The 13631-nt window shown below is 40.3% G+C and overlaps 1 protein-coding gene across 7 annotated transcripts in view; it reads right to left on the minus strand.

The window, feature by feature from the left end:
* Positions 1–13631, minus strand: part of EPHA5 (EPH receptor A5) — a 197467-nt gene that overhangs the window by 169709 nt on the left and 14127 nt on the right. For 6 of the 7 annotated variants that reach the window (XM_031596817.2, XM_090139118.1, XM_090139121.1 and 3 more), the window contains exon 2: positions 13497–13561. In XM_031596817.2, coding sequence (XP_031452677.1) covers positions 13497–13561 — 65 coding nt within the window. Of the gene's footprint in view, positions 1–10267; positions 10335–13496; positions 13562–13631 lie in introns of those variants that run through there. The other variant, XM_090139122.1, reaches the window with a different exon arrangement.

The following is a 13631-nucleotide window of genomic DNA, read 5'->3' on the forward strand; positions in this document are numbered from 1 at the left end:
TAAGGCTGTGCTGAGCCATGAGCTAAACCTTACCTTTCCTAGAAATTCAGGAGGTTGCAGGATTACATTTTTCCCAGTAACAGGAACCTCTCACCTTACCAGAAACAGTGCAAGCAAGACACACAGGGATCAATGCACAATCCCCCTTACACCCCTCTTCCAAAATAACAAGTGTCCAGCTGATAGTAGAAGCTTTAGCACAGCTCCTGCCCGTGTCTCCTGGTCATAGACACATATGGTACCATACTCCAGCTCCTCTGTCGCAGCATCCATCTGAACAACCACTGAAATGCTGCTTGCTTTCTACTTGGCTCCCAGCTCAGGACTGATTTTCCCCAGCACTTGATTCATTTGCCTTACAGAGCAAACAAGGAGATAATGCAATGCTTTTCTAAGGCCACTGTTGGAAAGCTGCTCTCACTTCAAATGGCAACACTTCAAAAAGGATGTCCATAGATTGTAAAGGGCCCAGAAAAGAAAGTCCACAACTACTCTAGAGATCAAAAACCTGCTTTTACAGCTGAAGAAATCTGTAAAGCAAACAAGAGATCTGCTTGTGGCCCCTAATTGCCTGAAAAGGGCAAGGGGAAGAGAAGAAGAAAAACAACAAGTAGGCATTTGTAATTATTAGCAGAAGGCAGTGAGAACTGAAATTTTACTAACTCAGAAATAAAAATATTTGTTTTGCAACAAGAACAGCTTGCTGTTGGCACAGGATACAAAGGCACAGGGCATAATCCCCACAAGAAGTCTTTAATCAAAGCAGAAATCAATCTCCAAAAGATACGATGTAGGTCAAAGCAAAGTTGCAGACCTGTTGCAAGGACCCCTGTACAAGTTTCCATACAGTGCATGCCGCAGGAGATCAACCTACATAACTGCAGTAACCCCAGTGGCCTTAAATCCAATGAAGCCACCATTATCTTCAGCTCACTCATTCATGCATCTCTTATTCCTAAATGAAAACTAGCTAATACTATGATAGTGTTTTTAATTGATCATTTTACTTCACAAGCAAGGAAACTATAAGTCAGTAAGAAACAGCATGACTAGAATGTCAATAGTTTGCAATTAACATACTTGAACAGCGGGGAGTCACCTAACTTTCTTTCCTATTTTCATTTTGATTACTTATGTACTTAGATTGTAAGATAGGAGAATAGTAGTGCAGTTCTCTGATTTAAATCTGCGTTCAGAACATAGAAAGGAAATTTGCCAAGCAATAGTTTTTTTGGTCACAGCGTTGTCTGTGGAAAAAGATTTGTTTTCATTATTTTCTGCTCACTGCTTTATTTTTGAACAGGCAAAACAAAGATTATGAAGCGGGAAGCAGACCATGCATTTTGCTTGCTTTTTTTTTTTTTCTTTTTTTAAAAAAACCCTCTAGGCTCTGCCAACCTAAGCCCCCCCTCAAGAAGAAAACCCAGGAAACAAGCACCCAGCTTGGGCCTTCAGTTATTCTCTCCGTGGTTGCTCAACAGGGACACTAAATGTATTACTGCAGTGTACTACCACAGAATTCATAAGGGAAAAGCTTCTCACCCAAAAAGCTCAGCTTGGAGATTCTTGTCTCTGCTGAAGACTATGTGATGCCTACAGAGATGCACAGGGACTCGAGCCCTGTGCGTCAGAGAGCCCTGTCCTTGCAGAGCTGTGAGGAAAGATGTCCCAGGCTAGCAGAGGAAGAGCTGGGCCCACAAGTGGGAGAGAGCTCAAAAGGAGCAGACATGAGAGAAGCCCAAAGGGCTTGGATAGGCAACAGAACAACTTTGCAAACACCAAGCAAGGGCTGCTTAGGATTCCCTACTTTCTCTCCAACTCTTCACAGCAGAAGCCTTTTACAAACATTATACAGGCAGCATCATAACCAAATCCCCTCGAGGCTAAAGACATTTGCCAGTTCAATACACTTGCACAGCTCTGAAAAAACAGGCTCTGCCAGACTGAATTATTGCGACTCCAAGGGACACGGTACCTCCCACCTATCCGTACAGCCTGGCTGCACCAAGACCACCCCTCTACATTAAGTAGACCAGGCTCTGAATAAGTAGCATTTTGAAATTGAATATACAGGCCTTGGGAAGCTTGAAGCTGAGCTGTACAGCCTGTGTAATGCGCACCGATATTCAATTATCATTAAAATTAATAAGTAGGGAAACAACCAAATCCCCTGGTAGGCTTTGATTATCTCAATCTGGGCATTTATCAGAATCACTCCAACACTCAGAGCCGTGCTCCGCTCAACTGGCTCAAGCTACTCTTCATCCCATTTACACTTTCTTTGCACAGGAAACAGGATGTGTAACGTGCTGGGAGAAAAAATAGAAGGCAGCACACCAGAAAGGAGATTAATATCTGAAAGTGCACGAGAAGGCTTGATCTGGTCTGAAATCTGTTTCCAAGTGACCTATTTGTTCCACTCCTGTTCAGTAGCTCAAATCAGTCATGCTGTAATTCTGCAGCAAAATGACTGTAGCCACTGACCTGCTCCCAGCCACCTACCTGAGCACCTAACACCAGATATCAATGGCTGCAAGTCATTTATTTTCTCATCATCTGACAAAACATCTATTGTGATGGACATGAAACCCAGCAACTCTTTTCTAAAACTTTTATTATTCCAGGTTGATCTTTCCAGCACTAGAACTGAAATCACCATGTTAAAAAAAAAAAAATACTTGACAATTAGCAGGGATACAAAAGAAAACAGAATAGGCTGCCAGTAAAGTTAAGTACAGAGGAACATTTGGTTATTCAATCTGGCATCAAAACAACACAAACAGTAATCCAGGAGGAGACTGTAATGAAGTGACTATCTCACAGGATTATACTTGTGGTTATGATTTTAATTGTGTAGTCTAGAAGGATTTGCAATAAACTAAATAATTTTATGTTATTGTAATATTTTTAATCACACTTGCTATGATTTACAGGCTTACTATACATTTGCATTGCAATCAACTGGAACAGTCAGTGCATGCCCCACAACACCTAACAGCACTTAAAATTATGTCTTGCATAGAGTTCCAACAGCTACCCAATCATAAACAGCTGGGAGGTTTGAAACCAAGGCAAAGCACACTGAAGCATGCAGCTTTCTACTTCTGGAGGAAAATAAAGCTAACGAAACAAAACTGAACACCCCAAGGTTTCTGAACAGAACACCAAGAGCCTCATTTTTGCTGTCCATTTCTTTTGATTGAACAAGAAGAAGTGATGCCAAATGGATGTCATACACAGCCATATTATTTTGATGGCTCTCTAAAATTCCAATGGTTAACTTTGGAAACACCTCCAAGGCTCCAGCAAGAAGCCAGGACAATCACAGTGTCAGACTTCGCAGACTGAACATGCAAGGGTAACTCACAAAGCTAACAAAAAAAGCAAAGCCCCGCTGAAAAAGGCTGCCAGCACCAAAGAGGTGCTAGGCCTTTGGAAGCTAGAAGACGACAGTGAGACCAGCTTTTCTTTTCCAGTAACAGGCATATTTGGGATGCTGGGACTTCACCATTTTAGCTGGGTCATCCCCTAAGAACAGTTCATCCTTGTCATGTATTAGAGAAATCCAAACACCTAAAATTAATAAACTCAGTAAGATCACTTTCAATAAACAGATATTTAAGTTACAACAAAATTCTGTTATCGCCTGCTCTTCTGTTATGAGGTGCTCACTCATGTACTCTTCATCTAGCTCACAGCCAAAGGCAAGGCAGGAGAGCAGCCAAGCCTGCAGCTATTCCTCACCACTGGAACAGGACTGCAAACAGATAAACAGTGTACACCAGTGTCTCAAACCATATTAAGAAATACCGCATTATCTTCTGCCAACTGGATCTTCTGCACAGTGTTATGGGACTGTCAATACTACAGGTAAATAATACTACTGGAAGATCTTGGAAGATGAGGGACAGGTCACTGACCCCCCAAAATTTTTGCTGCAGTAAGATGAGAACTTGTGCAGCACAAGGGTTCAGTCCTTTCCCTGCTTCAAAGCCAAGAGTTCTACCTTTGATGCTGTGAAAGAGCATCCCGAGGAGGGTAATTATCCTCAGGAAGCACACAACTTCACAAGCTTCTGGTTCATCTTACTTCAGCACAGTAACAAATCTACAGGACACTATGTGATGTGTTTCGACACATAGGTAGTTCATTTACCCCAAAAGTCAATAAAATGCACTCTCCTGAAGTGAAACTAGCTTTAAAAATGGATAGTTTCTCTTACAAATTAAACATCTCTTCTCATAATACAGAGGACAATTTGATTTTCTCTACGAGTCATTTTATTAAATCAGAACTCAATATAATCAAAGCAGTGGCCTGGCATTTGCTGGAATAATCAACACAGAAGATAAATAAGCAAGAAAGTACAAGTCAAATGCTCATCAGAGAGGAGAGTTTTGGCAAGAACCAGGTATCTATTATCACTTCACTTCTTGAAAATCATCAGAAGGTAAATCCAGAGCTGCACCGAGCCATTTTCAGCTTAGTCTGATATATTCAGTTTTCAAAAAAAAAAAAACATGAATAGTGTGTGCTTCTCACCAATGCTGCTCCAGAGGTATTCCTGCTCAGTGGGCTGCCCGCTGGGGCACTGAAACCACAGGGAGCACCTGCCACTACTCTTGCGCAGGGCCGGCTTCTGAGCAACCCTGAGGCCTGATCCTGCCTGCAGCTATCTGGGAACTTGTTCATAGATTGTTCCTTACAATTCCTGCACAGTGTCCAGAGGTAGGTCTGAACAGGCAATGATGGAGCCCAATATTATACAAGTCTCATTCCCAACTCTAAATCTTCACTACATCACTGATGCGATTTCAGTGATAAAGTAAAATAAAAATCAGTAACATTAGTTCCCCCTTATGCATGGGAGAAATAACTGTTCTCTCTCCTAAACATTCACAATGTCTCATAGGATAACTAAGCCTCTTTTTTCTCCAAACCCTCTGTCAAGGCAGGTGAAGCAGCAGTGAAATGAACTCCAGAATCCGATCGTGTTCTGCAATTCTTTTATACTTACTGTTCAGCCTGTGGGATGCAAGCCATCGATCATGTCAGTGAGGCAATGCACAACATCACAGGGGTAGAACAGAGATGACTGATAGCTGGGTGTCACCCACATTCCCTTTAACAGCATTTCATCGTTTGTGTTGAGAAGAGTCTAAAAGGTGGTTAGAAATCCACCACTTTTCTTTGGAAAAGAGCTAGGACACAATCCCTGGAAGTATGTACTTACATCCACGTGTACCCTGGTACTTAATCTCACATCTGTTTTGCCACAGTACTGTCAACATTAAAACTGACAGATCTCATGAATACTGACTGCTTTAGCGAATCACTCTAAATAATAGACCACAACATGCTTGTTCCCCCGCTATCAAAACATCTAAGATAAATTAGACCATAGGAAACCAAAATATTTTGAGGTAAAAAGATTCTAACTAAAATACAAGCATTTTCTTTGGCTGCCTAAAAACCCAGTCCCCACCCTCCTATTTTGTATGTGTGTGCATACGCTTCAGTAACTGAAAAGACACCCTGTTTCTGCAACATGGACCAGCAAAAGCAGGGCTCAGGACAGCTACCTGTCTCCACCTCTGAGAATTCTGATCATTTCCATTAAATAGCTTGAAAATAAATCGAGGTTTCCTTGAACAGCCTTAGACAATAGATGCTGAACTATTTCTTGTATAGCCACATAACAGGAGTTTGCACTGAGCAGAAGTCAGTCAAAAAGCTTTCTTTATTAGCTGTAAGGTAGCTAATGGGTCTTCAAAAGATCCTCCTAGCTTTTTACTGTCAAATTTTGCTGTCCAATACATAAAGCAACAACAAAATAGTAGCTTCCGTTTTTATACACTATTTTCAGGCATTCTACATTTTAAAATATTCACCTTCTAGACTAAAACTTACCGCATTTGTTTGTTTTTTCCCTTTCTTTCATGCTTTCTAATCTGGCTTTCCTGAATGAGTACCATGAAAAGACAACCAATTGTCCTCATTATAAAAAGAACCTTAATAAACACAAGACTGCAGCCTTGAATTTATTTACCCCCAAAAGCTATTAATCCAAATAAAAATATACGCCGTCAAAGGGGGCAAGACCAAGGCCAACGCATTTTCAGTCATATAAACGGATTATGTGATTATACTGTAAGTACTCCAGTGATTTATATATATATATTTATATATATATTAGGATATGAAGTAGTAAGTAGCATAAGTAACGTAGTACAAATCCATCAACATAAACTGTAAAAACCTAATGCGTATTTTATTAACCCTGGGCTGTGGCACACACGTACTATAATGATAATATTTTATTCTGCAAAATTTCAGACTCTTCATGACAGCACTATGTTTATACATTTTAATTGTACAGTTCCTAACTGTTGGATACCAATATTTCTGGAACCAGCACAAAAGTAACAGAGAAAACAATGGTTTTAGAAGATAAAGCTCTTCAAAGCTCTTTTATCCCCAAACGTAATTCTTAGACACTGGAGAAAAAAGACTTTTTAGCATGAAAGGAGATTATTGTTTGCCCAATGAGCCTGTGTGGAGGAACCTAATGCTGACAACTGTATTTACAAAAAGATATACTGAAGGATCAACCTTCAATTCTTCTGTGGTGGATTTTCAAGACAAAGAGTATAGTGTGTAATTCTAGTAATACAGCTCTAGCAGAGATAAAGATTTGCTTTATTCTTAATCTTGCTTGTATTAATTTATTTTTACAGTATTTCAGGGTATTCCAGGCATTTTTGATCTCTTTTAATAAGACCTATGCCTTGCCAGATGCTGCTATCCAGTAAAGGCTTGATTCATGCCAACAGCATATAAACCAAACAGCAGGTAGACAAGAGTCCAAAGCAAAAAATTAAGAGCATGCACAAGTGGAGATTTAACTTCAGATAGGAAAGGAGACATGGGAAAGGACATGCATTGAACAGCAAAGAGGTTCAATGAAAGCTGTTCTATGGCAAGAGGTGCTCTGATCTAAAAGAAGTTGCATACCGTTGGCAAGATGTTGCAAACATTAGAAAAGCTGGTCTTAAATACAGGGTGTTGGATGAGTAAAGGTGCTTTATAAGCAGGGCAAGGGGGAAAAAAACATCAGAAAGACAGATCTCACTCTAGACACATGCTTTCAATCCACTGCCATTTGTATGTAGAGCTGGAAGAGGTCAAAACAGATCATCCATCTGTTCCTCCAGAAGGGATGAATACTGCTCATCCACAGTAACAGACAGCAGCCTGATCTGCTATCAGAGACCTCCTGGGAAGGAAATGCCTTATCTGCTTCAAAGCTGGAGCAGGACAAAGTACTTTCCATCAAATTTCACCTGAACCAGCTTAGCTGAAATAAATCCTGCTTTTCTTGTCCTTCCCATTGCAAACCTGAGCAATGGCATATTCTCTTTTCTGCATCCCTCAAGACTGTTATGAGCCAGTCCAACACTCACTGCTCCACCCACCTCTGTCAGCCTCTCCAAACAATATGAACCTCTTATTTCTCCTACCAAATCTTTTAGATTTTGATTGGTTCAAGCTCTGTGAAACAAATATAGCTCTAGAAGCACTGGCAGTGCTACTTACACAACAGGCAAACCTACAGATTCAATCAGCAGTCAGCTGGCTGAACTCAGCTCTCAGAGTCCCCTCTCCCCTTTAACAACCTTGGGAGCTTTCAGTGTTAGAAACATGACCTCAAACGTAATTTAGTTTGATTATCACAAACGTTCTGCATTGTTAACTTGCTGTCTTTTCTGACTCAAAGCTCAAGTTCTTTTGTTAGAATTACGCTATACAACACAAACATACATCTATCACACTGATACACTAAAAGAAGAAGAAAACATTACTATGGGATTTGAGATGACTATAATAAAAACATAAGAAACAAGGGGAACTTTGAAAGAGGACAGAATCTAAGATATCTATATAGATAGATTTTACATTTTACCATAAGGAATCTTGGGGGAAAACAATGCCCTCACATGTATTTTATCTCTCAATATCATCCCAGAAATTCCTCATGTAAAAATTGTTTATCTTGTATATAATGAAAAATGTCCAGTACAGCTTTGGTTTAGACTACTTGAGCTTGCTTCAAATAATTTGCAGATGTGGTTTATATTTCTTTCTAACATTTACATGAGCACATGTATGTGCAAACAAACAGCCAAACACCAGGTTTTTCAGGAATCATTAATATATTTTTTCACCTGCTCAGGTATTACTTCAATCTTCAGCACACCCCCTGTTGCAGTAAGAAATGTGCCGTAGTACATATCCCTCTGCTTCCTCTTTTGTACTGGTCACAGCCAAGCAGCAGCATTTGCAAGAGAAAACATGAGCTGCCAAAAAGTACTGCCCTGAAAATGCCAGTTGTAATCATAGCTACATGACACAGCTCAATGGTGCCAAGAATCCTCCTCCTCCTCTCATTCCCCCTATTCCTCCCCTTTATTTTATTTCTAACCCCAAGGGCAAACGCTGCTTCCAATCTAGGATTCCCGTATAAAATCTCTATCTGAACTGAGATCGACAGAGAAAAACATGAATGTATTCACAAACCATGCTGACTAATCTAAACCGCTGTTATTTTTAACTTCAAAGAGGCACCCTAGGGTACCTGTCCTCAAAAGAACGAGCCAGAAATGCTGCTCACCACCCCTCCAAAATAAATATAATAATAAAATAAAGCCTACTGAAATCCTACATAAGCGACAAGCAACTCACAGAATCAGTGTGGCTGAATTTACTCCCCCTGCTTTCAGTATTTGTCCTTACTGACCACCAAAAGCAGGGCAACTGCTTTTCCTCTTGCAGTAACTCAGCTATCGCTCTCATTTTCTGCAGTGAATAAAGAATTGAGTGATCCCAGCATCCTCTAACATCTCCACAGGATAAGATTCCTTAGTGCATGTTTATTTTCCTCTCTGAGCCTAAAAAAACCCAGAACGTAGAGCTGTGCAATGATCCACAACACATAGCCAATACTCCAAGGACCACAGCGCCTTCCTGTTCCGAGCTACAGGAAGTTCAAGGAAATCAACGGGAGGTGGAAGGCACATAAGTAAAGCAGGTGTGCTCCAACTTGGCAAGAAAAAAATAACTTCTAAAAATAAATCCTGAAGGGAGGGATGACCTGAAGGAAGTAAATCAGCACTATCACAGCCACTGAAACAAATCAGACATAACTGGTGAATAAATCAAGCCATCTAAAAAGCACTGATTTTAATCAGTAACTTTTACAATTACACGCTTACTGTTAAAACTGGTTGTGTTTTTACACAGTCAGACCAAGGCTGAACAGCACAGATTTACCTGGAGCTCTTTGTAGCCTCTACCCCAGCTACAGCATTGTTGGGAGCCAAAATGCATCCTGCAGAGCCTGCTGCTAAGTCAAACGAGGAAAGGCAGCAATACAGCCTACAAACACTGTCTGATCTGAGCCAGCTGTTTCTCACAGTACTTCCTGTTGTTCCTTCTTCTGGGAGTCTCCATTTGACAAAAAAAGTATACTTAGCATGGTCAAATACAGACAGTTTGTGGAGGTCAGAGTAGGTCAGCATCACAGCCCCCTATAATGCACACGAATCCTTGACATGCCCAGTTTTGGTAATCCTCCAAGTTAGTCTGGAGGTAAAAGAGGCTCTGGATGCTTGCTACAGAAGCATATATTTTAATAAAGAGGGAGCCAAACACTTGTGATATTTCTGATATCACCTCTAGTAATTCCAACAACATTCTTCTGATTAAGGTAAACTTACACTGCAGAACAAAGTGGAAATTGACCCTCTGGCCTATAGTTAACATGATACATTCTCTACTCATGAGCTACAAAAAGAATAGCATTTCCACACTGATCATGCACCACTGGCAGTGAGAAGGCCCCCTTTCTGAGCTCCATCACCATACAGACCCCATGAGGGCTTCGCTCATGCTTCAACAAATAGAACAACAGGCTTAAGAACCACATATGACTGCTGCAAGTTGCCGAACACCACACTGCCAGGGAAGCCCTCCTGGGGTAGCAAGAAAGCCATGCTATCAGGATTCATTAATTTAGGGCAAAGCAGCAGAAAAAAGCATCTCCTCCTGTACAACATCTGGTTCCTTACACTGAGTACATTTGGCCACATCACATTTCATTTTTGCTGGTTTCTCAACGCTTCACATACATAAATATACAAATTGTAATGCAATGGTTGCTCAAATTCAACAGCTGAGGGTACAGAAATAAAGAAAAGAAGGTGCTTACCTTCAAAAGGCATCAGGTACGCAGGGACCTCCAACAATATAGCCTTGCCTCCATTGCCAACCCTTAAATGAGGTCTGGGAAGGGGTGGATTCTAGCACCACCCCTTCTTGTCACTCAGGTACATTGCATGCACCTGAGCTCCCTGGGTTGGCCCTGCCTTCCCACCAGGTGCCCAATCACTGTTTCAAGGCATGACTTAGCATTTTCACTGCAAATACACCTGTGTGTGTGTGTATGTATATAAATAGAGATTTTTCTTGCCTTCCATAACCACAGGCAAAATAAAATCCAGCAAGCATGAAAGAATTCCAGACACTGCCAAAACCTGTACCAAATAAGCACCTAGCTAGACAAAGCTCTGCAGAGACAGCCCTGAAGTGCTTCTCTCCCCTAAAGCCTGTTATTCCGAAGATTACCTGGTGCATGCAATTTTGCAGCAGTATTTTGCAGCTTTTTGCAGTCCCTGATCATACAGGGACTAAAGCAGCTGAGGTGCTTTATTTGGAATTACAGCTATGAAACAGAAGTAGTTCTAAGCCTAATTTGTCTCCAAATTGGCCAATCAGCTTCCTGCCCCCATTGCTCCCTTCATTTCCCAAGGCAGAGTGCATTTTTCCATTGTGTTCAGCAAAAAATGAGGTGAGCAGCAGGCTAAATGAGTCCAGCTTGATCTCTCTGGAGCATGGAAGGAAAGACTTACAGCTTCAATACACAAAAACCACCATGGTATACATCTGAAACAAATCTAGAATATGACACTTACCATAAAGGGTGTGCCAGAAGCATGTTCTTTTCATATGACTAAACCTCTTACCCCACTGTAATCTTTTGCTGTCTTTTTTTTTTTTTTTTTTTCCCAAGAATAAACGCAGAAGTTCTCAAAACTTCTCCCCTTAATCCCTTGTGATGCACTTATGACTTCTCCCGGGCACTCCTACAAAGCTACAAAGTCTAAGTTGCTTAATTTCTTTGCACGAAGAACTCTGCTGTCAGTGATCTTCTACTTCTAGCAGATGTGGTTCTAAGAAAAACCCTAATTTCCTTAAGATTAATAATAAAGATCAAGTGAAGAACTATCAGAACAAAATTGAAAGTTGCTTCAAAAGGAGATGTAGTTGGAACTACATCATCACTGAAACCAAACAGTTACTAGACTTAAGTATGTACAACACAGAGTTACATACTCTCAGATTTCTGCTCCTTTCCTTGCTTGGAAGCTTTGCAGATATTTCAAATATTTTTAGATGTCCTGAAAAAAATTAGGATGAGAATATCTCAAACAAACAAACAAACTTGCCTACATTATCTCTAAACTACCTACCTCTTTGCAAATTCAAATAGTGAAGTAAGACTTAAAATATTTACACATGGTAGACCTTAAATATATATATACACATTATATGTTTCTAAATCAAGCCTATAAGAGTATGACTGCAGAACAGCTGACTGAGAGCAGATAAAGTGGTTAAAGAATTAGGTCTGGAAAGCCTTATTTTTCCCCAGTATTTATAAAACATTGCAAATATATTAGGCCAAAGGAGACAACTGGGCTAAGCTCATGGATTTTTATGGTCCCATGAAAACAAAGAAGATTAACAAGAGATTTCTGGAAATTCAAAAACCGACTGTCTGATTCATTTATTATTTGCATTAGTTAAATCAAGAAAAAAAAATATCCCAATTGAGTCAGTAACCATTAACTTGGCATTCATGAGTGCACTTCCAGGTGCTGGACAAAACCTCAACTTTTAAATATAAAAAAAAATCTCTAAATAACGAAAAAGCAACTGAGTCTTATACATTGAATATTTAGCTTTTCATTTACTCATCTGCACATACAGATCTGGATGTATTCTGAACACTTCAGGCCTAGATATTTCTCTGCTGACATTCCTGCAAGGACAGGAGATTATACAGCCACTGCTTTATAGCCTAGGGAGAATACTGACAGACGTGCAAAAGGAAAAAAGTGGACATTAAGAAGTAGACAACAGAATCTTTGTAGTTTGACATAGCACCAACGTAAGACTCTGCCTGCACATCTGGAACTAGTTATTCTGATGCCCACATAAGCAAGGGGAGCAAGTTCAGTTCTCATCTTTAAATCAAGAGGAAAAATATATTGCTATCGACTTGGACAACAACGTGATGTTGAACTAGTTCCAGGATGAACTAAGCTCCCCACGTGCTTTTACATTTCTGCCATAACTAGGGCCTGCAAGCACCCACCTTGTCTTAGTGAGGCTGCCATTACTGCTACCTTTTATCTGCACAAAATACGGAAAGCCAGACTGTAATTCAGTCTATAGTATTTATGCACAGGGTTGGCTACATTGTACAAACATTGCCACCATGTTTTATGGCAGTCGAAGTGGAGTGCAAGACAATTCTGGAGCCCATTTCACCTGGTATCTAAAACTCTGGAATACCACATTCTTGAAGTCTGCTTTATCGGAGAGCACAGCTATGCAGCATTTCTATCTCAGGATACATCAGACATTGCTTCTGTATGACAGGAATTGACAGGAATACTCAACAGCGTGCAAGACTATCAAAGTTCTCTGTTACAGTACAGCACCAAGGCTGCTCCAGACACACCAACTCCTGTGAATTTTGGTCATATGATTCAGTCAGGCCAGGTGGACACATTGCTGAGTATTAATGTACCTGGACTCCATGACTATTTCTGGTATCAAATTAGGAAGCCTTCAGCCCTCAGAACAGTTAATGGAAGAAACGTAGACCCTTCAAGATGCTTAAAACTCACCTCCTGTTCCAGAGTTATCAGCTGCCAAAATTTTATCTGGAGCCTGTACAGCCCTCTTCATTTAAAGCTAACAGTAATGTTCCAAACCCTATGTTTCAAAAGAAAATTTGCAGAAAACTGTTGTACGTTTATCCCACATGCTCAAGTAAAGAACCAGAATTCATGGCTTAAATTTATATAATCTCATGGTTTTGTTGGTGAGGAGACAAGTGAGGGGATAAACTCACTTTTTTCTTTTTTTTCTTTTTATTAAAATATCTGTGGCTGGATCTACTGCATAAATAAATCAATCCCCCAGCTACACAGCTCCATTTTTCTAGACCCAGCACGTTGTTTTATGTATTTTTCCTTCCATTGCAGACAAATCACTCCAGGGAGTTTTTAAACCCAGTAGTCTACTTTCCGAATGGAAACAATTAGTGTAATTTGTGAGTGAAAAAGCAAACAACAACAGAGACTTACCCCATTCTTTGGGTAGGCTATCCATCCTAGATCCCCCATTACTGTGCGTGAGTCCAGTAAATTCACTGAAAGAAAGAAAAAAATTGGTAAGGTGTATGTCTTATAAATTTCAGTAAACACTTCATGATTTGGGTG

This window comes from Phasianus colchicus, chromosome 4 (assembly GCF_987193195.1).
Source record: "Phasianus colchicus chromosome 4, bPhaCol1.hap1.1, whole genome shotgun sequence".
NCBI classification, from domain to species: domain Eukaryota; kingdom Metazoa; phylum Chordata; class Aves; order Galliformes; family Phasianidae; genus Phasianus; species Phasianus colchicus.